At 44.3% G+C, this 25,964-nt stretch overlaps 1 protein-coding gene across 4 annotated transcripts in view; it reads left to right on the top strand.

Annotated features, from left to right (window-relative positions):
• DGKD (diacylglycerol kinase delta) overlaps nt 1-25,964 on the top strand; it is a 1,336,482-nt gene that overhangs the window by 495,532 nt on the left and 814,986 nt on the right. For all 4 annotated transcript variants that reach the window (XM_069213762.1, XM_069213763.1, XM_069213760.1 and 1 more), the window contains exon 12: nt 22,257-22,332. In XM_069213762.1, the coding sequence (XP_069069863.1) occupies nt 22,257-22,332 (76 nt within the window). The remainder of the gene's footprint in view (nt 1-22,256; nt 22,333-25,964) is intronic.

Genomic DNA, 25,964 nt, shown 5'->3' with positions numbered 1-25,964 from the left:
CATGTTTTTGTCACTGGTACCCGTCGTAGAGCTGTGTTCATATACATTTTTCATTAATTGACGAGCATTGTTTATTACTTTGATCACCTCATGAATTAGGGAGCATAATATGATCCTTTGGTCATGGACCTAACCCCCAAAGGCTTTGCCCTATCTTTTTTTGTCCTATTCTGTGGACCACCCTGGTGGGCTATTGTTGGAGAAATCACGTTCCTCGTCCATTCTACTCCTTGTGAGATATTCATGAGGTGAGAAAATCTGCTGGAATATGGTATCAATCAGGAATTTTACCACTGAAAGAAAGTAACCTTTTCTTATGCTCATCATCCCCTTGAATGGTCTCTCTTGATCCCATTGGTTTATTCGCCCTCTCCCGATCTTTGTTTTCTTGTTATTTTCAAACCGTGGTTTAACCTTGCATGACACCGGTTCACACTGATGCATAAGAGAGCCCGGTTGCATGACCAATAAACAGTTGGTGATCAAGCAGCACATAGACTTAGAGTCGTCTCATTTAACATTGCATAAATCAACCCTAGATTCAGAAAATGTAAGTTACATGACAAGTGGCCCGCTGATCCATGATATTGCAGAAAAAGTCACATATTGTGGGAATTGCAGTGCAAAAAGAAACCTCTCAAAATGGAGCCATCTAAATTTCCCCTAAATGGCGAGTGCAGGCACAATCTGGTAGCTCTTAGAAAGTTATTAGCAACTTAGTGTGATCATTTTTGGCATTCAGGATACAATTACCACACACAAAAAGTTGCAGTAAGGGTCTTCTGATATTGAAATGCTGGCCTAATTTGAAATTTCAATTGATATGCGATTGACAGGGTTGGACCTTTCTAAAGAGAGTCTCTTGAAAATTTCTCTATTCATACAGTGGTGTATTTATCTAAATATGACTTTTAATTTAGAAGTCCCATATCTGTGAAGTACAGTATGAAACTGAGTGAATGGAGTCAAAAATCCAATTTAGAGGAAAAGCGAACTAGACACTGTGACAGAGGCTTTCTAACAGAGCTGCAGCGGGACTCCACTTTTGGATCTCCTTGTGCTACCTCTTCTAAAAATGGTTGTCTTACAAGACACTTAATAGGGGGCAACAACATATGGAACCATGCTGAATCTTGTTTACAAGTTTGTGAAATTCTCCACCCACTCCCTGTCCAGAACATTTTACCGGCAGGAAATAATGGACATATCTGCTCCCTACAGTAGCTGTTTTTTTTACCCCTGGATGCAGTGTTTACGCTGGTGTAACTTACTAACAAACGGAGTGCAGAGAGAGAGCAAGAAAAAGCGAGAGAGAGTGAAGGATAAACTTAAGAAGAAGAGTTGGGACAGTCAGCTGACTGCCAGGTTGAGAGGTGTGAGCTGTGGGAGGTGATAAGTTAGTGGTGATAGTGGCATTCACAATAGTCTGACTTCTTTGCAAAGGTCTGTGAGCACTGGAAAACACCAGCCCAAATTAAGCACTAACCGTAGGGCAGGTCAGAAGTTTTGGACATGGTGTAGAAACAGGACAAGGTTCAGATCTTTATCTCTATCTTTCCCATCTTCGAAGTCCTTGAGAAAAAAGAAGCATTCCTCTTATCCCGAAAGGTTGCACTCCAGGGTTGTCTCCACCTCGTTCTTTGCCATCAGCTCCCTCCTCTCCAGAGCCGGAGATAGTCGTATTGTCTCCTAGGATGTCGCTGATGCCACCAGTAGCAGCACCATCTTTAGCTACACCTTCAATGATACCCGTGCCAGCATATCCCCAGTTTGCGGTGCCTTGGGCGTATCCATCCTTCTTTCTTCAGGCAATGGTGGAGCAGCATCCCCCAAATTTTGCGCCATTTGTTTGCACTGTGAGACCATATGGGGTGCCACTCAGCATCTTTGTTTCTGCTCTGATTGTACCCCTGGTGCATATGGGCACTGCACAAAAACATCTGACTTCGACCCTATACCGAGACCCTCAGTAGAATTGCTACTCCGGAAGTCGATCACGATGGCAACGATGGTGGCAACTCCAATGCCGACTCTGATCCCGCACAGTTAGGATCCACACCTCCTTCACCTTTACTGCCTTCTCAAGAATCTCTACTGCACCTGTCTGGGACACTGTCAAATCTTATGGCACTTTTGTTGTATATGGAAACGTCCTTTAGTAATAAAACCACACTGTATGCATGATTTGCTGACTTCAAAGCCGTTTGTGACAGTGTGCCCTTACAGATCCTTTGGCGAAAGCAAGCCCATTGGGGTATTCTCATGAAATTACTCGAGGCAATACAAATTTTGTACACCAGCACATGGATTCAAGTAAAACTTAACCAAGTTATCCAGGAAAATATATACTCCATCTGATTTGAAGCAAGGATGCGTCTTGGCGCCCCTCCTTTTCAATTAATTTATTGCTAATCCTTCGAATAACCTCGGTCAAGTGGGCAGTAAATTGACCTCGGATCTATTACACACAAATGACTTACTATTTTGGAGTAAGACGAGGGTCGGGCTGAAAAGTCTCTTGAATTAAATGTAGGCCTTTTCAGTAACAAACAGGTTGGTCATAAACTTAAACTTAAATAGCGTACCAAAAAATGTAATGCATATTAACAAACCTGGTGCTTGGAGCATAAACTGGAACCCCCTAGCTGTTGCATCTGAGGATAAATATCTCAAGATCACTGTTGACTCCAGAGGTACCTATACAAAGCATAACCTCCAGGTCAAGCCCAAAGTAGGATTTTTTTTGCATTTGGTCTTCTTTCAAAGTCATTGGAAGATGCAACTTATGGTCTTTTGCTACAAATTTGTAGTGCCAACCTGGTCCCCACCATTGCTTAAGGGGGTGAAACAATGAAGGGAGGTCCTTACCTTTTAGGTAGGCTGATCGCTAAAGCTTTCTGACATATATTTGGTCTACCAACATTTACGCCTCAATCACAAGTGCATCTGGAGTCTTTACTTGTAAAATAAAGCTTAGCCAGACGTGGAGCATTGCTCAGAGCATGTCACAAATTAAACAATGGTCAGCCAGAAACACTGGACAATTTGATCTGGCAAGAGTTAAGTGCTTCTAGGGGTTCCTAGGTGCTTAGAGACTATATGGTATACTCCGTCAAGAAGTAACAATCTTCAGATTTGCTGACAGTCCCTTGTATGGAAGTTGTAGTTAAATTTATAATAAACAAGCAAATGTGCTTCTTTTTGCAGCTGGAGGTTAAAAGTGACATGGTCAAGTGAACAAATTCCTGGTGGATTAACAATTGTTCCTCCCCTGGTCCACAGCTTTACTCGTCCCAGTGCTATTCACAGGTTTTAAAAAGTGTTCAATGTCATGTGTGGCTGTAAACACACATGCTTTACATAAGTCTGCCCTCTGGTGTTGGTTCTGGAATGTTAACCAATTCCCTTGTCACATTAGGGATCAGAAGTATACTCCCTATACTTACTTCTTTATACAAAAGAAGGACGGGTCACTCAGGACAATCCTAGATCTCATACCGTTAAATCTCTACATTCTTTAGGAGCATTTCCATATGGGCACTCTCCAAGATGTAATTCCACTGTTATAGCAAGGCAACTCTATGACAGCATTAGATCTAAAAGACGCCTACTTTCATATTCCCCTTCACTCACCATACCGCATTTATCTCTTATTTGTAAATGTGGGACGGGTTTCAAGGTTTTACCTTTCGTGATCACAGCCGTTCCCAGCGTCTTCACAAAGTGACTAGCAGTAGTTGCCACATATCTGAGACATCAAAACATTCATGTCTTCCCTTACTTGGACGATTGGCTCATCAAAGCCAGTAGTTACAACTCTGTCAGCTTCACACTCAGCTAACAGTGGATCTCCTTCACACTGTGCGGTTCACCGTCAACTTTCTAAACTCTCATCTACAACCTTTGCAGATAATGCCTTGTCTAGGAGCAGTGCTCAATGCGCAATTAGGGTTAGCATATCCAAGTCCAGCTTGGCTTCAAATTTTAATTTCACAGTTACAGTAAAACCACATTTACACAGTGAAAACTATAATGTGACCTCATGCCAAACTACACATGCAACCCCTACAGCAGTGTCTGTCTCATCAGTGCTCCTAGGGCATCTGGAAGATCTAGTGTTGTTGGCCCACCAGACTCATCGTTCTCTTCAGTGGTGGAAATCCACCATCCTGTCAAAGGGGGGGCCCGATTTAGACCCTGTGCCTCAGATCATTCTGACTACAGATGCATCACACACAGGTTGGGGGGCTCACCTCCACAACCTCACCATATAAGGACTATGGGATCCCAGTCATCAGTCTTTACATATCTATTACGCGGAGCATCAAGCAGTCTTCCTAGCACTGAAGGCTTTTCTTCTACAACTGTTGCACAGAGTGGTTCTACTCTGCACAGACAATATGATAGCCATGCATTATCTGCATAAATGTTCATCTCAGCTGTCACATCTTGCTCAAACAATATGGAAATGGGCAATTCACAACAGTATTCACTTAGGGGTGCAGAGTATCTCCCAGGCACTGACAACTAATTTGCAGACCTGCTCAGCAGGATGCAGCAACAAGTCCATGAATGGGAATTCCACCCATAGGTCCTTCAACAGTACTTCCTAAAATAGGGAACACCCCAAATAGACCTCTTCACCACCACAGAAAATACGAAATGCCAGAACTCCATGTCCAGATACCCACACCCTCAGTCCAAGGGAAATTCTCTATGGATGAATTGGTCATGCATATTTGATTACGCTTTTCCACCTCTCCCACTCACCCCACCTTTAGTTTTCAAATTTAAGCAAACCTCTCTCACCCTGATCCTTTTAGCTCCCACATGGGCATGTCAGTCTTGGTTCACAACACTTCTGGATCTATCACTAGTTCCACACAAGAAGCTTCCCAACAGGCTGGACCTTCTCACTCACAATCAAGGACAGATGAGGCATCCAGACCCAAAGTTTCTCAACCTTGCAATATGGTTCCTGAGGTCATAGATTTTGGTTACTTAAAAGTACTGCCAGAATGTAAGGGGATTCCAAGAGATGCACGTAAACCTACAACCAGGCAGTGTTATGCTGCAAAATGGAAACATTTTGTATGCTACCGTCAACCTAAACACATTGACCCTACTCAAAGTTTCAGTTCAAAACATTGTTATTTGCTACATTTGCGGAGAGCAAAATTAGCTTATTCATCTATTCCTCTCCATTTAGCAGCTATAGCTGCATATCTCCAAAATTGACAATACACCCCTCTATTTAGAATACAAATTATTAAGGCTTTCATCTTTGTTTGCCTTACAAGAGCTATTCCATCCATGGTACCTCCAGCACCATCCTGGAATCTTATTGTTTTTTCTTACTAGGCTCATGTGTCCACCTTTTGAGCCAATGCATTCATGCCAATTACAGTTCCGTTCATGGAAAGCAACTTTCCTAGTTGCTGTCACTTCCCTACGACGTGTAAGTGAGGTCTAGGCTTTAACTTTAGAGGAACCATTCTTCCAAATACACAGGGATAGAGTAGTTCTTCAAACAAACCCTAAATTCCTTCCTAAAGTAGTCTCACAATTCCATATCAACCAGTCTATTGAATTACATTCTTCTTTCCTCACCCAGACTCCTTGGCAGAAAGAGCTCTTCACACACTAAATGTTAAAAGGGCTCTAATGTGTATTATATTGGTTTTACCGATGAGTTTAGAAAATCTAAACAACTTTTTGTAGCATCTTCAATACCTCATAAGGGTAACCCAATATAAAAAAAAATGGTATAGCCAGATGGTTAATCAAATGTATTCAAACTTGCTTCGCTAAAGCCAAACAGTTGCCTATTACCCCAAGGCACACAGCACTAGAAAGAAGGGTGTGTCTATGGCTTTTCTAGGTAATATCCCCATAACTGAAATATGTAAAGCTGCTACATGGTCTACACCACATGCATTTATTAAACACAATTGTGTAGACGTATTAGCACACCAACAAGCCAGTGTTGGCAGGCAGTGCTTAGAACACTTTTTCGGTCAACTGCAACTCCGCTTATATGGAGGAACTGCTTTACTGTCTACGCAAAGCATGTTTATCTACAGCCACACATGCCATTGAATGAAAATGTTACTTACCCAATAGACATCTGTTTGTGGCATGTAGTGCTGTAGATTCACACACGCCCTCCCTCCTCTCCAGTCACCTCTAGCCATTGCAGTTACATTAACATATAAATATTGTACATATGTAAATACATCACATGGACATCTCTTTACTCTCTATACACTCCTTTCCGTACCCGCCTGCGAGAAAACAATCTAACAGAGGACTTGATGCCCATGCACAATACCACAGAGAGAAGGAGTTGCTTGAACCTGTGACTCAAAGAGCTTCTTTGAAGAAAAACAACGTGTAACACTCCGGACTCACCACTAGATGGCAGATTTATGCAAAGCATGTGTATCAACAGCACTACATGCCACTGAACAGATGTCTACTGAGTAAGTAACATTTTCCTTTTGCAATATAGTTTTGGGGTCCTACCAGCCCTGAAAAGGCTGCCATCATAGATGAAGGCTACAGAAAATTTGAAATGCAGGCGTGAGGAAATGTTAAAACACATTTTATGTATTTGCCCTAACCTTTTAGTTGGACAAAGACAGTACCTCAGGAACCCCCTAATCAAGTTAGGGGTTAATATCTGTAGGCGTGCAGTTATTGAGTGTTTGAAGTCCACCAATACAACACTGAATATAGATTTTGTAAAACTACTGTTTGTTGGTTACCAAACGGATCAAGTCAATAAAATCTATATTCGAGGCATGTGTGGCTGTAGATAAACATGCTGTGCATACTCCTGCTGTGTAGTGTTGGGTCTGGAGGTTTGCAGATTGTTTGTCTTCGAGAAGTCTTTTGATTAACAAGGTAGATTGACTCCTCCTCTTGGTGATAAGGAGCATGGGCATTGACTCCGTTGATAGATTGTTTACCTCCTGCCATCGGGTTCGGACATGTGCTTGGAGTCAACTGCATTGTAGTGCTTTTTTCGGTTTACGTTACCTTCCCTTCCATCGGTATTGTCTTTGATCATGTTCCTCTTTTCCCTTGCATATCGACGTTCATTCATTGTGATCGAGCTGGGTCCGTATCATCCATGGCTCCTCCAGGGCCTTGCCCTTTGGGGCTCATTCCTGTCTCCATCGCATCTCTTAAGGATGCCTCTACGGTGATGAAAAGGTCGCCTTTTCTTTATTGACCTTGTCGCCACCCGAAGTAGCTTTGGACTGACTTACATCAGGTCCTCAATCTCCCGAACACAGCAAGGCCAACTGCCATGCTTGCCGCTCCTTCCGTTCTGAGAGAATGCCTTGCGACCATCACACATGGCTTGTGATTTAGTGGAAGAGTATAGAAGAAACACCAGACCTTTTTGGTCCCGGCAATGTAGAGGGAAAACAACACCCTCAGCCATCCGCTGCAGAAGGAGAGGCCTTCTCCATCAAGACTGCTACAGATCCGACCTGGAAATTAACATGGAGATGGAGGACGTCCCACCTACTCAACATTCTGTGAGTAAGGTACCCCCTCTCCTACTTGACACCACCCAAAACAGCCTTCGGCTAAAAGACATGGAGCCCCTCTGGAATATCAGACCAAGGCCTTTGGTCTGCCACTGCTTTCCTGCCATGGCTGGCACAGAGCAACTGCTTTGAATGCCCTTCCCAACTCTGCCCAGCGCTGAAGAAACTTTCCAAGCTGAGTGCTTCTACCCTGACTACTTTGACTTTGGACGGCACCTCTGCGTTGAGCTGACCCTCAACATCGACCTCCTCCACATCGACACCAAGCGGATCATTGACACCGAAACTGCAGCTGCTTCACCAACCAAAAGACATTTGTTGTTCGAAGAAGCCCTGGACACTCTAGTTTTTGCAGAAACATGCAAGAAGGTAGATAAGGCTGCCTGTCCTTTACCTCTTGCACCAACATCACCACCACCCATTCCACTTCCTTTGCCTTCACCCTCCCTACCTCATTCTCCAGAGGACCCACTTGACATTTTGCCTCAGTGGTCTCCATTTTCTTGCACACCTGCCACAGTGAGGTGGAGGATAGTTTCAATACTTCTCCACAAGGCGATCTCTGGGATACCTATGACATAGACCCACACCCTGATCTCTACCTTGCCCGCCCATCCCCCCGAACGACTCGACATCATGCCAGAAACTCATCGGTAAGGCTGCCTCTTTCTATCAGGTAGAACTCTGTATGGAGCTCTTAGAGGAGCAATTCCTTTTCGAGATACTTTTTCACTTACTGCTCCACCTGATACCTTCCAATGCTCAAGGGCATGCTTAGACATACCACAGGCATTTTTAAAGTCCCTATTAGTGCTAGGGTTATAATGCCCATAGTGGGCAAAAAATACAAAGCCTCGCCATCTGACCATATATATACTCGGGACAACTTCTACCAGACTCAGTCATTACTACTACACGTAAGTGGGCAAACTCCCAGGCTAGCAGAGATACCCTGCAAACTCTGTGGGCCTCCTTGCAAGGTATGACCCTGCCCCTTGGGACAAGATGGAGAACCTTCTCCAATACTTCAGAAGGCAGGCTTATTTCTAATACATCTGTCCGCTATGCCTTAGATTCAGCTGACACGGCAGCTAGGGGGATCAACACAAGTGTTCCACATGCGGAGGCATGCATGGCTCCATATTTTGGGGTTTAAGCCAGAGGTTCAGCATAAAGTACTAAAGATGCCCTTTGAAAGTGAGCATCTCTTTGGCCCCCAGTTGAATGAAACTTTGAAGAAATTTACAAAAAAGTCACCTTGACAGCAAAAGCAATGGGGGCACTACAAACACCACCTCCTAGTGGCTTCTTTTGCCACCCCTCTTACAAAGAGTAAGAGGGGTGTGAAGATTCAAAAGAAACCCACTCTGCCCTAGCCTTCACTTCCATATGGTTACATCTGGCTGCAGTAGCTGTCACATTTCTCGCTTCAGAATGGCAGTAGTCAAGGTCTTCATGGAAGGTCTCAAAAGTGTGATTCCACCACTAGTCCCACATGCACAGTCATGAAATCTTAACATTGACCTCACACCCCACATGGACCCTCCATTTGAGGCCCTTCCCACTCCTTACCCCCCTCCCCTTTCAGTTTCTCTTTTGAAAGGTGGCATTTTTATTTTCTATTACCCTACTCGGGCATGTTAGTTAGCTTCAGGCATTATCTTTGGAAGAACCCTTCTTCCAACTCCATAGAGGTAGGGTTGTCCTCTGCACCAACCCCCAAATTACTTCCAAAGGTAGTTTCTCCCAACCATCAAGGTCAATTGAGCTACCTGTCTATTTTCCACAACCAGACTCCATTGCAGAAAGGACGGTCCATACTTTACATGTCAAAAGAGCCCTTGTGTACTACATTGATACAACAAAAACCTTTAGAAAGACTCAATAACTTTTTGTTGCTTTTGCTCAACTTCATAAAGGCAAGGCTATTTCCAAATTAGGTATTGCCAGATGGATAGTTAAACGCATTCAAACATGTTATGCTAAAGCTAAAAGAACATTACTTGCTCCTCGTAGAGCACATTCCACTTGAACGAAAGGAGCTTCTATAGCTTTCCTTGGGAAGATCTCAGTAGCTGACATATGTAAAGCAGCTACCTGGTCTACACCACACACTTTCACTAAACACTACTGCGTGGATGTTCTAGCATGCCAACAAGCTAACGTGGGTCAGGCATTGCTACGTACACTTTTTCAAACAACTGCAATGCCCACAGGTTAGCCACCACATTTAGGAAGGACTGCTGTACAGTCCATGCACAGCATGTGTATCTGCAGCCTCATATGCCTCGAACAGAAAATGTTACTCGCCCTGAAAGCATCTGTTCGTAGCATGAAGTGCTGTAAACTCACATGTGCCCATCCTCCCCCCGAACACCTGTGGCCATTGTAGTTTCTCTTATTATATATTTTTCTCCTTATGCATGGACATCTCTGTACTTGTCATCTCGTTTCACACTCCATCCTCACTCGCCGTGCGGAAAAAGAATCTAACAGTGGAGTCAATGCCCGTTATCACCTAGAGGAGGAGTCGCTCTACTTTGTGACTCGAAAGACTTCTTCGAAGAAAAATAACTTGCACACATCCAGACCCATGGCAGGAGTATGCACACCATGTGAATCTACAGCACTACATGCCGTGAACAGATGCTTACAGGAGAAGTAAAATGTTAACATTTTCCTTTTTTTTGTTGTTTTTGTGGAAGAGTCTAATAATATCTGAATGCCTCTTGTGTTTTTTTTTGTTTAAAGCCATTATTGATTTTCCATGCATATAGGATAACGACCAGTGTATGCATGACACTTTCATTCTCCCGCCTAAAGCCACAGAGGTCAAACAATATAAGTGGTACTATGGGTTTGAAAAGTGGATGGCCATAGTCCAGCCATTGTGGAACCTGGATAAGCAGTGAGGCCTCCAAGAGTATTGCCATACACATACAAAGGCTGAGCAATTTACAGGGTTTACCCACTACTTCTAGAAAAACAATGATGGTAAGCATTGAAGCTCAATATGAAAAGAAAGAAAAAACAATTAAACTAAACAACCTGCTGGGGTAATCAAGATAAAGGAGAGCAGAAGTGAAAAGTGACCAGAGGATGTGGTGGTGATGCCATCTCCATGGGGATGTTCTTGAGGACAGAGGGAGAGGGGCAGGGCCCAGTGGGAAGGCGGGAAATATGTAGGCCCGAGGAACACGTCAACATGGAGAGGAGTGTATAATTAGTCAGGGTCTCCATTCGGAGTCATGAGGAGCAACCGGAGACCACTCGGATTCATCCTGCAGTATTGTGTCCCATGCTTGTGAATGGTTCGGTAAATAGAGAATCCTGTGCCCTTTCATCTGGATCCCCCGCACTCTGCCCACTTACCACCTCAGAGCGCCTCAATACACGGCTAGGTCCCTCAGGGGACCTCCAGGTCATTGCCAGCTGCCGACATGCTAAGAGTAATGCCAGGTCTATAAATGTGGTCGTCACAAGTCTTGCCAAGGTTGGGTGAAAAGCCCCAGCAAAGCAATAGATTGGGGTTTTCAGGATGTGCCACCTGGTGGTTACTATAATAAATTGAGTCACTGTGACCCAGTAAGAGTAATTCTTGGGGCAAGACCATACCATAAGTCCCCCCTCTGTAGCATATATGGGACATGATGCATGTGCCCCTGGGAACATTGTGTTGATCCTTTTTGGGGTGAGGTAGGCCTTGTGTAGGGAATAAGATTGAATAAACTTAAAAAGGCAGTTTCTGGATATGCGTGGAATGGCAGCTAAAATGTTAGTCCAATCTTTATTTGTGATCAGGGCGGCTGTGTCCTCAGCCCCACAAGTTTGCAGCACACGTAGATCAGATTTGGCCTGCTGTAATAATACATTCTAAAGTAAGGAGATCACTGTGGTTTGACCTGACATTGAGCAGATCACTTGAAGAGCAGCATGAGTCGGAAGTTCCTTTGAAACAAGCCTCTAGTGGGTATGTATTGTGGCCCTAACTGCTGCATACAAGGAAATTATGTGGAGGAATCCTGAGCTGCTCTGTGAGGGCCTGAGGATCTTTGACCATGCCATTTTCAAACAGATCTCCCAAAGAGCCAACCGCCAGTCCTGACCATTCCCATAGCCGGTCCATCTTCCCCAAGGTGCAAGGCAGGTAAAAGCAGCATTGGGAGTTTTCGTGCATAGGGGAGTGTGCTGTGTGTTCACTGAAGAGCCCAAGCACAAACATATTGAAGACTATTGCGCAGTATATTTCCCATTGTATGTCACCGCCGCATGGCACTGAATAGCAAATGGATTAGAGAGGCACAGTTATGAGTGCCTGCTGTCTCTGCTCTGGGTGCACCACCTGCAGTCACTCTCCACTGTGTCACCAAGACAAGTTGGGCAGCCGAATAATAAAGCTCAAAGTATGGGACCTCTAAGCCACCTTCAGTAGAAGGGAGTCTGAGTTTGGCAACAAAATCCTACATCTTTCTCCACCCTACAGCAAGGTCAACAGTAACTCATAAATTTCCCGAAAGACAGCCCAAGGCATCCGATCAGCGTAGCCACAAAGAAATATAACAGGCAGGGAAGAACTCACATATTCGCAGCGGCAGCCTAGCCCATGACAAATAGCGTCAAAAGGCAACAGAGTATTGCATGGTTGCAAACGCCACCCTGATGTTACCCTCGATCAATTGGGTTTCAGTGCAATAGAGCTGCACCCCTAAACAGCAGAAGGGGGTGTAGCTTCCACCTGATATCTCCAAGCTTGGAGGGACTGTCTTCTGAGACACTGGGATGCAGATGGTAAGAACTTAATTTACCCCAGCAAAATATGGACCCAAACACCTTGGCGACCCCAGTGAATGCTGTGCAAGCCCCCTGTATGTCCTATATGTCCATGCGCTCCCTGCTTAACTATAACATGTAGTCGGCATATAGTGAAACATAATACGGAATGCCACCCAAGCTCATCCCTGGTAAAGGTTGCTCTGACTAATTGTCGCGGCCAGCATTGTGATTGTGTCGGAGAAAGTGGACAGCCCTGCTTTGTGCACCTTTCTACATTGCAAGAGCCAGAAATGAATTTACCTGTCTTAACAAGTGCAGCGGAGAAGGTTACAGTATTTTCCTCCAGGAGAGGAAGCCTCTACCAAGGCCCATATAGGCCACTGCGGAGATGGATGTGTCCTGCCTGTGGGTGGACTGAGCATCTGGGGGTAATGGATAACAGAAGCCTTTGGTCACTAGAAGAGCAAAGATTGCACATCAATCTGCTGGAACTTGGGTCTGTCCAGATGAAGTTTAAGACCTTGGGGTCAGTCTGTCCAGACCTTGACAGACAGTATAACGGCAGTGCAGCATTTCAACACTGGTTGGGAGTATTGACCCTTGCATCCAAACCTTTACAGGTTCCCGGGCCACCATTGCCTCCAGGCTCCAGTTAGGCACTGACCAAAGGCATCTGAGCTGTTGAGGCCTCTGCCAGCAGGCAGCATCCCTCCACATCGTCAAGACTTAAGATTCACAAGGCTCCAGCCCCGTGAAGGCCCTTTCCAGTTGGTATAACAACTTTATGTCGATAAAGGATCATAAATCAACAACACTCAGTTTATGAACCATACAACCTGAATTACTTTAGAACATTAGCACCAAACATGTCAAAACAGTTGATCCCAAGCATGTGGTCCCACTTTCCACGCATAAGCACAACAGTATAGATTTCACAAACAACATATTACCAACTTGTACTAAATGGTAAATAGATCTCCTGGTACAGGAGATCGGCAACAAAAAGAATAATACAGATAAAATAAATAAAATCGACCCTCCATGGGTTTACACAAAAGCTTCCTTAGTGCTAATTTGTAGGATATAACACTGTAGGACAATGTTTGGGTAGGAACAAAGGTCCCAGCTGTGTAGGTGTTATGCTAACAGAATCCCAACGTGGAAATTGTTGGTTCACCAGTCCTTGAAATAAGTCATTTAGTTTAGGGCACGACATATTTTACAATGTTTGTGAAAACACATTAATTAAAATAGGAACACACAGGTACAACACTCTAATTCATTGGTAATTAGGTCTGTAAAAAGTTTTTTACATTAACATGGGGCAAACAAATCAGGCACGCATTAAGGTGTCTCATCATCCTAACACTGACACATAGATATATAAAATTTGTGTCAACCCTGGTTGCTGGCTTGGATACATTTACAGTGCCAGATCCAGGCAGACATAAGGTATCTTGCAACTGAGAATACCACCAGCCTGGAGCTGTCTGTCCTCAGGATCCTAAGAGCCACCAGGTGTCTTCTGGTACCCAGCTTCCTACACATGGACTGTATCCACTTTGCTCTCTGTTGGCCATAGGTTGGACAGAAGAATAAAACATGTGATAAAGACTCCGCAGCTCCAATATAAGTTGGAAACTTGTCTTCCAAAAGTTGTGTATTTGTCCATTTATTGCAAAAGACTCTTGTAGGAAGAGACAGGTACCTAAATTATTTATACAGTTTTCAAACCAGAGGGGCATAATTTTGTCAGTTGTGCTCAAACCAGGAGGGAGCGGTTTAAAATGAATAAACTCTGTTGTTCAGGGTCCTTTGCTTTCTCAAATAGTTTTTGACAGACGCATACTCCCAATATAGTGATTTAGTGTCCATTTTTGAAAAATAATTAGAATCCTCTGATCATATTCAAATCCTCTCCAGACCCAAATTCCTCAATGCAGTTTTGACATGCATAGGCCAGGGTACCTTTTGGACCCCAGATGAGCCAACAGATCCCTGAGAATATCTCAGTAAGCTCCTAGTACAGTGGAAGTCCAAAATCTATGCCAGTATAGCAAGGGCCTATACTCAGCTTTCAAATCAACTCTTTCAAGTGCTATATCTAACTGCAGAGGAATCAGGGGCTTACGCATTGGGAGGGCAAAGGGCAATCCAATTTCTGCCAAGATCAAAATACTACAATTTGGGTGTCCTAAAATCTCTGAGCTCTACAATATGGCTCCCAGTGCCTAAACATTGTAGATCTCTAATGCTGAGACAGCTCTCTAATTAGTTTTCCCATGGATATTTATTTATTAATCTTGTTATACACTGCAACAGTCAAACGTGTGATTTTCTTTTTTCTTGTACCTGCATGGACCAATCCAAGTTTGGGTGTTAATCTTAGTCACAGATAATCGAAACTGGAGACCTGTTCTATGGGATCATTGCAAATATATGGGATACTTTTGTAGGTTTTTTGGTTTCATGGGGTTGAATGTCATAAATGTAGTTTTAAAGAGATTCCCATCTAGTCTAGAACTGCCCAAAGATTAGATATGGGGACTAAATCAGAAACTGTATGCAAGTCAACAAAGGGGACAAAAAGTCAGCCCTTGTTGATTGCTACAATCTTCAAGAAGATGCAGTTAAATCGAAAATCTAATCAGTTGTACTAATACCATTTCTAACCCCCACCCATACGTCAGAAAGTACATTGTTATCCTTAATATAATCCTGCAGATGTGCTAATTTGTGCTTGCAGAAAATCTTTTGCAAAGCATCAGTAGGACTCATAGGCCGATTATTACTTGCCACATTATACTGACCCTTCTTGTAGATTGGTATGATCTCTGCGGTATGCCAAGAAGCAGGGATCTTCATACCCTTTAGTATAGAATTTGCTAGATGGTTGAAGTACGGTCCCCGAAATTCCCGGTGTGCCAGAAAAAGCTCATTGGGGATCTTATCGAGGCCAGGAGTCTTTGCTGGTGAACTATTCCAGATAGCCTCCACAGATTCCCTAACCTTGAATTCCAAAGTATTGTGGTTCTTTAATTTGACTGCCAGCATATAATCAATACCAACCCAACATGTGCTCTCAATGCAAGAATACAAATTACTGAAGTGGGCTGCACAAAATATTCCACTTCCTTCCTAGAACCACTTCCTCTACACCTTAGGGTTTTTCCAAAATTCTCTTTTATCTTTAGAACTCATAGCAAGAAACAAACCATCCCAAAGCACATTTTCCCAGTTGTGTTTGTCTTTTGCCAGTTCCCTTCTGTAGTTGGCATTATAGAGAGCAAGTTCAACCTTATTCTTAGATTTGGCTGCAGTTAATAGCCCCATCTTGGGCAACCTACAAGCTTTGGTATACCATGGAGCTTCTTTCCTATTCTTGGTGGACAGTTGTTATCCTCTACCAGAATATCTTTAACACAGGCAAAGAGGGCATCATGGGTTTCTGCCAGGGCCACTTATCTCTCCCCCCGACTTAAGCCATCCAATACCTCTAGCTACTCTTTAATTTTACAAACTGCTAGTCCAGAGCCTTTTGGTCCTTCTCAACCCATTCTCATCTAATTGATATCCCATTGTTAGTGAGTGCAATATCCCCGTCTTTTGTATTACCTAGAGTTTGGGGGCTGCCTGATAAGGTACCTAGCAGCAACAGGCTAAGGGCATTGAGGTCGCTATTGACCCAGTCAGTATCAACCATGTCATGAACAAATGGGCAGAAATTTAAGGCAATTAAAAAATAATCAATCCATTCTGAGTAACCTGGTCTATTGAACGTGTGTTTGTCTTCAAAGTTGGATGGAATTCTCCCATTTGCTCTCTAAGGTCAAATTTTAGAGTCACTGCAAACCTCTGAGCCACCCTTGGGGTCAATTTCACAGTGGGGAGGTCCAGATAAGGAATTTTCCAGCGGATGTCTATTCAGAACGTAATATCTAAAGTGTCGACCACTAATGGTTCAAATGTGGAATTAAGATCTCCAGCCACTATGATCTTTCCTTTGCCATTATACTCTAAGAGGAAATCCTTGAGTACACTTGAAGTTTTGTTTTTCTCATTTTATTTATCCACCTGATTGTACATGTTAAATAACACCAGGGAATTACCAGCATAAACATCCACCTTAACTGCCATCACATCCAAAGAATTAACTTTTAAAACCCTAATAGAATATTGCAATTCTGTCCTTACTCAGATCGCTAGGCCCGCCAAAGATATTCCCCTTGGTATCTGTATTGCATTAGTGCAAAAGGATGTAAACCCACTTCTAAAGACCTGGCCTGCACTCCAAGTCTCCTGAAGAGACTGATATCATGCTTGTCTATAAACTGCCCCCGGCCTCTGTCCATCATCTTGGAACTAATCCCAGTCACGCTCCCAGGCAGAATTTTAATCAAATTGATCATACCATTTTTGGTGCCACCTGTAACATGGGGCATTTTCCCCCTATTGACATGAAATTTCTTGACTGCCTTGTATGTCTCCCCCCACCCACTAACGAACAGGAGACTAACCCCACCCATTTTGATGCCATTGGAGGGGAGCTCACTTTTGTTACTCACTACTAAGAGTCTCAGCCTATTCCTCGGTTAATTTTCCTTTAATCTGTTCATACCTACAGATATCCTGTGTTTAGCACTTACACCTAGTCAGTCAGTTTCGCCTTACCCGCTAAACTAATGGGGGCTCTGAACAGCTAATCTTGGAGCACACTGCACTTTCTCTAGGCAACGTGCTTCCAACTGACCCCTATATTTGATCTGGATTTGGGTCCTAACATTTCAGATTCTGTGAGAATCCATGGACAGGAGACCGTCCGCTAATGCTTGGTGCTTCAGAATGACTTTCACCTGGTCACAGTGTTCCCCAGGCGTCACAATTTGCTTGATTCTGGTGGTGTCACTCTAATGATCAAATAGCATTTCTTAACAATCCGAAGCCAATAGATAACTTTATTGGTCAAGGAGTCCTGTCCTTCCCTAAACCCTGTGTGACTTTGGGGGCTTGTGTTAGAAATCTTTGACTCTGAATCAGGGACGATGGCATAAACTTCTGCCTCTCATTTTGCACTATCCCTCTTAACGGGCGAGTGTGTGGTAGACGAGTGAAAGCTTTTCTGTGAACATTTCGTTCCTCAAATGGTGCCTCGTTATAAATGACTGACCCCCATGGGCTTCCACCATTAGATGCGCACCTTGTCGAAATTGCCCGACACCCCCCCTCCCTCCCAAATGGGCTGGATGAGTGTTAGATGCCTTCCTGCATCTTCCGGGGTTGGAGGGTGGAGGATCGACACGAGACACAGGACCTTGCATTGAAGAATAACTCTGATGCGGCAGAGGACCATGAATGAAAAGATCGTTATAAGTTTCTGGCATCAGTCCCCACCTATAGCCCCCATTCACCTGCACAATCTGAGCATGATTCTTTGATAATACCTCGTCACTTTTCCCTTCCAGAGCTTTTGTAACCAGCTTCATATCTCTGAGCTTTTCCCTCAACCCCATGATCACCTCCACCAGCTTTTCATCATCTAGCCTCGCACTAGGCTGCTGAACATAAGCACTAATTACCCCCATGTCCCGTCCATTTTCACCATATCCTTGTGTGCAGAGAACAGAATACCAAATTTGACAAGTAATCTCCGGAATAACTATAGCTATAGCTTCCTCCCCAATGCCCAGTTCAACATTATTTGGGTACAGGGTGCTTTCTGTGAGTTCTACATGTGGAATTGAGACAGAGTTCCTTGAGTTCATGAACATGTCTGGGACCTTCTTCTTTAACATTTTGCTCTGAATGGGGATAGGAGGTTTACTTGGGGGAGCAGTGGTTATGGGTATAGTAGTAGGGTTTAATATCTCCTTTACTTCCTATAAGAGGTCATTGATTCTGTTCATGATACAGTTCCCTCCTGCTGATTTATGGTCTTTCTTTGCTATAGACGGGCCAGCCCTTGGTCGGGGCTTTGCCCGAATGTGTTCTGCACTGTGGGAGATGCGTCTCCTTTTATAGCCCTGGATGGGCCAGTCTCATTGTGATGGCTGCCTCCTGGCAAGAGAAAAAACACAAATCCCTCTGGGGGATGTAGTTCCTAGCTAAAGCGCATCCTTATGCTGCTGGAGCTTTGTCTCCTTTTATAGCCCTGGATGGGCCAGTCCTGATGTGATAGCCGCCTCTTGGCGGGATTGAAAGCACTAAGCCCTCTAGGGGATGGAGTCCCCAGCTAAAGTCTCTCCCGCCCTGCAGGAGTTTAGTCTCCTTTTATAGCCCAGGATGGGCACATCCCTTTGTGATGGCTGCCTTCAGGCAGGCGAAGAAACCCAAAGTACTCTGGGGGACGGAGTCCCTAGCTAAAGTGCATCCAGCACCGCAGGGAATTTGTCTCCTTTTATAACCCTGCATAGGCAATACCTGTTGTGATGGCCACCTCCTGGCGGGAGAAGAAAAGCAAAGCCCTCTGGGGAATGGAGTCCCCAGCTAAAGAGCTTCCTTTTCCACACCAGCACTGAAACCAGCGTCATCACCAATGCCACTGTTGACCCTGAAACTGCTGTCGACAGCTGGCTCAGATGACTCGGTGGAACCCATTCTACAAAGGCTTCAAATGAACTGGATGCAAGGCATAGAAGAATATTCATCCATCCACAAACATGGGCGATTTTGATAAAGTTACCTGCACCAAAAACCTCAGAGAAGAGGAGCTTACTTTAGAGCTCCCCCCACCTCCCATTGGAACAGAGGCACCAGTCCTTTCCCCCACACTCCAGCTTTACCCTCTCCTTTTCTTCCTCGTCCACCACCTCCTCTACCACCACAACCACCTCCTCGATCACCACCGCCACGCTTGCCAGAAGGAACCCCATTGTGCTTCTGTGGGTCTGGCAGTTCCTTTGACCATGTATCTTTATAAGGCAACATTTAGTCAAGAGCCCACAGATGGGATGACTGTGGCATCAACCCCCAGATTTGTATTATCCAATGAGAGCATCTCCCCCTGATGACACCTTGGCTTACCACGAGGTGATACACCAGGTGCCCTCTTTTTATAAAGTGGATATGCCTGTTCTCCTTGAAGGAAATTATTTCCTAGTTCCTAGTGAAAACAAGATCCGAATCGGAAAGAACAGTCCAATTCTTGCCCATGCTAAAGTTCATGTTAAAATAATCTCCAGACACGTTTAAAAAGCCAGTAAGGGCGAAGGTTATAACACCATGGGTCACGAAAAATTACAAACCTTCTCCCACAGACCCAGTCTACATAAGGGGCACGTACCACCAGATTTCCTAGTCATACACACTGCAAGCAATGGGTCTTCGGCTTAGGAGCAGGTGATGCACCCCTGCCTGACAAGGAGTGCAAGAGGCTCGATACTGCCAGGAATTAGGTGGTGGTGATAGCCACTACCCACTGAAGGGTAGCCATCTCTGTAAGCCGCCTCCTCCTCTGTGACAGGGCACAATGAGATCTACTTCATCTCCCACAGAAAATCGGGAATAAGGGGGTGTTGGTAGTCTCAGAAGGTAAAACTATCTCCAATACCACTATCTCACATGCCCTTGACTCCACAGACACCACTTCCTATGGGGGTACTGTGGGTTGAATAGGAGGAGGGGGTCAATATCTGCATCCTTACTAGACGTTATGCCTGCCTCCATATGTCAGGCCCCCGATTTGATGTATCCTTTCTTAACATTTTCACATGATAACTCAGCAGAAGGTCATCCCTTTGCTCTCTAGCAAGGCAGCTACACATATGTGTTTGACCTCAAGCATGCTTTCATATCCCGATCAATCCCGCCTCCGGTGCTATTTTAGTTTCAAGGTATCACCATCAACTCAAAGTACTTTCCTTCACTGTCATCACAAAATGCTTATCAGTGGGAGCCACCCACTTAAGGAGAAGGGTCACCCATATTTTCCCCTACCTTGACGATTGGCTGATCAAGGGCACAAGCAAGAATCAATGGCTAGCATGCACCCAAGCCATCATTTTCCTATTCCGCAGCCTTGGCTTCACAACAAATGCCCCAAATCCCACCTACACCCCCTCCAGCCCTTCCAAAGCCTATTTCAGTCTGCAGTGTGTGTTGGCATTCCAGAACCTCTTTCCTCTTTTTCTGTCCAGTCATGAACTCACTGTCAGAACTTCTATGCACCTCTTAGACATGATGGCCTCTTGTATTGCCATAGTACCCCATGCCCTGCTCAATATGTGTCCGCAACAAGAATGCCTTTCAGCACAATGGCCACAAGCAGAGGGTCAGAGGGAATATCTAGTGTTTGTGAAGTGCAACGCCCATCGCTTTCTGCAGTGGTCGAACAGCAACAATCTGTTGCAGGACACAACTTACCCTAGACCCTTTTCTACAAGTCGCCATCACCAAAGATGCCTCTGTAGACGAATGGGGGGGTTCTCAATCAAATGACGTAGAGGAATTGTGGGCACCGCAAAAGCTACCTTTTGAGCTCCTTGCTATATATATCTCACTCTCAAAGCCATCCTTCTACTCATTCAGCTATATGGCTCCAGTGATGACACCACTATTCGAATTCTAGTGTGGAGACTGGGCCAGTGCTGCCTACTGGTTCCGAAGAGCTATGACAGACGTTTTGAGATCCAGCCTGGCGTCTGGGATATTCAAAGGTGAGGAATCTGCAGGTAGGTAAGATTATCCACGAGGTAGTTACTGAAGATAAGAAACTTTCTCCCATTGTATTACCTCCATGACCTTACTGAAATACTCTGGAATTATCATGACCCTCTCCATGCCTCACAACTGCTTTGTAATATTTCCCCATCTCCCATATCCTTCCTATGACTGGGATTATTAATCATTTTGTTCCTCTCGATCTGCGTTTTGCATCACTTAGTTTGCTTGGTCTTCCTCTGTGTTCATTCTTGGTGGTCTCAGCTGCTTCTGTCTTCATCATCCTTCGAACATATGCACACATGCATTTTTCCCCACCACTCATATCATTTTTATATCATTTTGAATTCACAGTGATATCCCACTAAAGACAGATTCGGCCAAATGGTGTGGTCACATGCCAATGTTCTTTAACATGTTTCACACCTCCAGGCATTCTACTATTCAATGAAGTTTTATTTATTTCCAGAAGAGAGCCAAGCTTCATTTTACAACAAAAGTCCCTTTCAGTTGACTCTCCATACAAGCAGATAACATCAGCAATCTGCCTACTTACACATGGCAAATATTTTACAAGTCACAGTTACAACATATTCCACCATCCCCACCACACGTCCCTATCAATATCAATTCTCAAAAAATAAATGTTTGCTGAGTGAAAAAGGCATACCTTTTACCATAACTAAATCATTTTCTGGAAAATGTTGTTCATTGTTATCTTCTGGCAAATTGTGTGTCATGATCAAGATATTGTTTCATACAACGCTACAGCTTCATTAAAAAAACAAGGAAAGAATATTATCACAACTGTGACCGTGCACTGGGCTACAATAAGGCTTCTCTTTCATTGTGATAAGAATATTTTCTGAGACACTAATCCAGCCTACATAAGAACAATTAAAGTATTCAACTGCAGTAATAATTGCATATCATATCACAAATGGGCATATTTAGTGTCATTGTAGTGGTCAGGCGCACCATGGTAAACCACATTTCTTTGATAGTTGGCCTTACTATATGACACAGTCTGGCAATCGTGAACTCTTTTGGCATTAATACAGGCGTATTTGTCCTGCTTAAGATATGTCTGATATGTCAAGGCATGTTGTGTTTGTTTTGTCATTGCATATTCATAACATACTGTGATTAGCATATGTTTAAGTGTTAAACATGTTTGAGTTAAGGGAACCTAGAGAGACAATGATTTAGTATAGAGATGACATGGCAGTCTAAATTTTCAAATATCCTCTCTCACTTTAATAATAGGTGGAGCATCATGGTGTACGAGACAAAGCTCCCACAACAGTCAATTGGCAGCGAAGACTTCAGTGAGGATTCTGAAGTAAGCAGTAAATGAAAAGAAAGCAGTGAATTGGCGAGTTGATAGCTACTACATTTATTTAAGGAAAATGGCTAGCATAGCATAACAAAGTCTGCAAAAAGCAGGGCAAATATATTTACATTTATATCTACAAGTTATTGGTGTGTGAATACTGTTAAGTATTGTTGCAGCTGAGAACTCCTAATTTACTCCTCTGAAAATATGTGTTCGATGGCATCTGTCGCTGTAGATACACATGGTCTGCATAGCTCGCCATCTGGTGTTGGGTCGGAGTGTTACAAGTTGTTTTTCTTCGAAGAAGTGTTTTCGAGTCACTGGACCGAGTGACTCCTCCTTCTGTGCTCATTGCGCATGGGCGTCGACTCCATCTTCGATTGTTTTCTTTCCGCCATCGGGTTCGGACGTGTTCCTGTCGCTCCGAGTTTCGGAACGGAAAAATAGCTGAAAACGGAAGATTTTCGACGGTATCGTTGCGATCCGGTTCGAGATAAACACATACGACGACGCATTGAACATCGAAGCGCTTCGGTGCCCTTCGGGGTAGATTTCGGCACACCGTCGGGGCCTAGTCGGCCCGACCGCGTGGAGAACAACGCCGATGGAACGGACCCCGTTTCGATTCTGCCCTGAATGCCACAACAAATATCCCTATACGGACCAACACTTGGTCTGTAACCTGTGCCTGTCACCCGAGCACAACGAAGAATCCTGTGAGGCCTGTCGGGCGTTCCGGTCCCGAAAAACTCTGCGCGACCGTCGAGCGAGAAGACTGCAGATGGCGTCCACGCCAAAAGAACATCGACAGTTCGAGACAGAAGAGGAACAGGAGGAATCCTTTTCCATCCAGGATTCAGACTCCGACGAACTCGACAATACAAAAACTGTGAGTAAGACGTCGAGATCAGAAATTAAAAAAAGCAAAAAGGCCCAGGGGACGCCACTGCCAACCGGCCATGGCTCAACCCAAATTCACGGTGACCAACAATCGGCACCGAAAAAGGCCCATTCAGTGTCGAGATCGTCCGACTCCGGTCGAGACACCGGCACGCAGCCTCCTCGGGACCGAGAGAGTGCTAAAGAGAAGCATCGACACCGAGAGTTCGGTGTCGACACGGATCGACGCCGAGACAGTGGCGCCGAAGACCATAGAGGCCAAGATTTTTCGGCACAGAAGAAGAGGAAGGTTACCTCGGAGCCGAAAAAACAAACAACAGGGTTCGTGGCATCAGTCGCTGAGATTCACATGGGCCCACCCACCTCCCCGGAAGCCTGTAGCAGTTCAGAAGTTACCTTCAATTTTGTACATTTGTATATATATTATTTAAATCTTTAATAGGTACATACTTACACATTTCATTGCGCGGGCACTATTACTATAGTACAACTCCTACCTCACCCTCTGCGGGGAAAACAATCGAAGATGGAGTCGACGCCCATGCGCAATGAGCACAGAAGGAGGAGTCACTCGGTCCAGTGACTCGAAAACACTTCTTCGAAGAAAAACAACTTGTAACACTCCGACCCAACACCAGATGGCGAGCTATGCAGACCATGTGAATCTCAGCGACTGATGCCACGAACAGATGTACACTGGGTAAGTGACATTTTCAATACTCCGCTTTTTAGACCTCTGCATGCGGTTTAAATCCCTCCTTTTAATTATCCATTTCCTGAGCTCCCAGCAATCTTTCTCTTTTCCCTCCTTACCTTATCGAACATGCAGAAGATATTTCTATTTTTCTGTAAGTTTATTATTGCTGCTTTCTCTGTTAGGTTTAAAATTCCCTACTGCCCTTCTGCTGAGGTGATTGCTTTAGAAATATATTTAATCAGACATAACATACTTAGAGTTTTGAGTGTGACTATTTTCTGGATTCCCATGCTGTTCATCAATATGTCACCTAGTAGGGTTCTGATTTGGCTGTTATAATTTCTATTTCGGTGTTGCTATCCTTTTGATGTGTTGTCCATCCCCTTGTGAGTAAGATACGTGCCCTGAAAACCCCTCTGCGTGATCGCCATCTTCTGATTTGTTTTTTCTGATAAGCACAGTCGGGAGCTCAGAAGTTGTTAAAGAAAAATTGTGTTTTCTGAAGGGATCAGCAACCAAAAAAACCTAAAGGAAACCGAATGTTAGAAGACTGAAGTTGAGGGAATTAAGTTACCACTGAAGAAAACTGAGGTTCTTCAAAAGCTTTCCATCGGAAGGACATAGACCTCATAGATTGGAGAATGCACATTGGGGATAAAGGATACCCCCTTTAGATTCTGCTTGAACTGCTATCACAGGTTTGCCAAAGACAGCCCCAAGGTTTGCAGCCTTCGACTGTTGAAATACCATAGCTCGGTGGGATGTGACCCATGCAGATTTAGTACCCAAAACCCTCAAGACAAGGGAGAAACAGAGGTGGTCTCACTAGATCATGGCCCAGTTATAACAGAAAACATTGATGAGATACTTTGGGCTGTTGAGCTACAAGGAGAACCAAGAAAACAGAGGTGGCACAAGGAGAGGGCTATTGCGCCACGGAGGTTGCCAAACTGGAGAGGGAGATGATGTTTAAGGAGATGTCTGAAGTAAAGATATGCCATGTAACACCACAAGGGTATACTGGGGCTGAGCTGAACCTTTTGGACTTAACGTCCAAACGCCCAAGGTTACCCTTACACCGAAACAAAACATAAGCACAAAGAACACTATGGGTTGAGGACAGAAGACAACGCTGGCATTAAACCATTCAAACTGACCTCAACTCCAACATGGTGTTGGGAGCACGGAAATGACATAGACCTTTTGAGAGAAGGAGGCCGCCTTGATGCAAAAAAGTAAGAGCTTAATGCTCAACGTGGCACAAGAGCTCTCGATGTCAGGAAGGAAAAAGGTAGGCATAAGGATGAAATGGAGGCCCTTATGAGGAGGGAGTTTGACTTCCTCAAGGAATTTCACATCCAAGTGAAGCCTAAGAGGGAGAAGCACAAGGGGAGGAACACAACGATGCTGGAGCTCAAAGAAGAGAAGGAAGGCAAATTCCTTAGTGGTTAAGTGGATACCGAAGAAGGCCAGTTCCAGCAAGGCTCATTTCATGACCTGTAATAAGCTAAGGACTGGTGGCAGAACTTGGAGACATACTACCCTGAAGAAGGGGTTGGCACATACTCCTCCAGATCAATGCACCCACAAAATTCCCAGTGTAGTATGCTCCGGTTAAAGCACAGCAGATAGCTATGGAGTCTAATAGTAGGAGGAACAGGTGAAATAATGTTTGTGGCATGTGTAGCTGTACATACCCATGCACTGCATACTCCTGCCATCTGATGTTGGGCTCCGGCATGTGCAACTTGTTTTTCTTCAAAGAAGTCTTTCAAGTCACAGGGTATAGTGACTCCTCCTATGACTGTTCATGCACATGGGCATCGACTCCATTATTAGATTGTTTTATTTCTACCGTCTGGTTCAGATGTGTCATTGAAAGAGCCCTGGGTCGACGCCTCATTGCATTTGTTATCGGTGTTTTTCAGGGTATCCTTTCTCTTTGTTGTGAAAAGACTTTGTTCAGTCAGGTTTCACCCTGATCTAGATGTCCATCCAGCTTCGGTTGCCGGTCTTCTCCCTGACTACCCTAATGGGGCCT

The sequence above is a fragment of the Pleurodeles waltl genome, chromosome 11, assembly GCF_031143425.1.
Source record: "Pleurodeles waltl isolate 20211129_DDA chromosome 11, aPleWal1.hap1.20221129, whole genome shotgun sequence".
Lineage (NCBI taxonomy): Eukaryota > Metazoa > Chordata > Amphibia > Caudata > Salamandridae > Pleurodeles > Pleurodeles waltl.
Note: the sequence above shows the minus strand (reverse complement) of the source record. Positions and strands in the feature narration are given on the sequence as shown.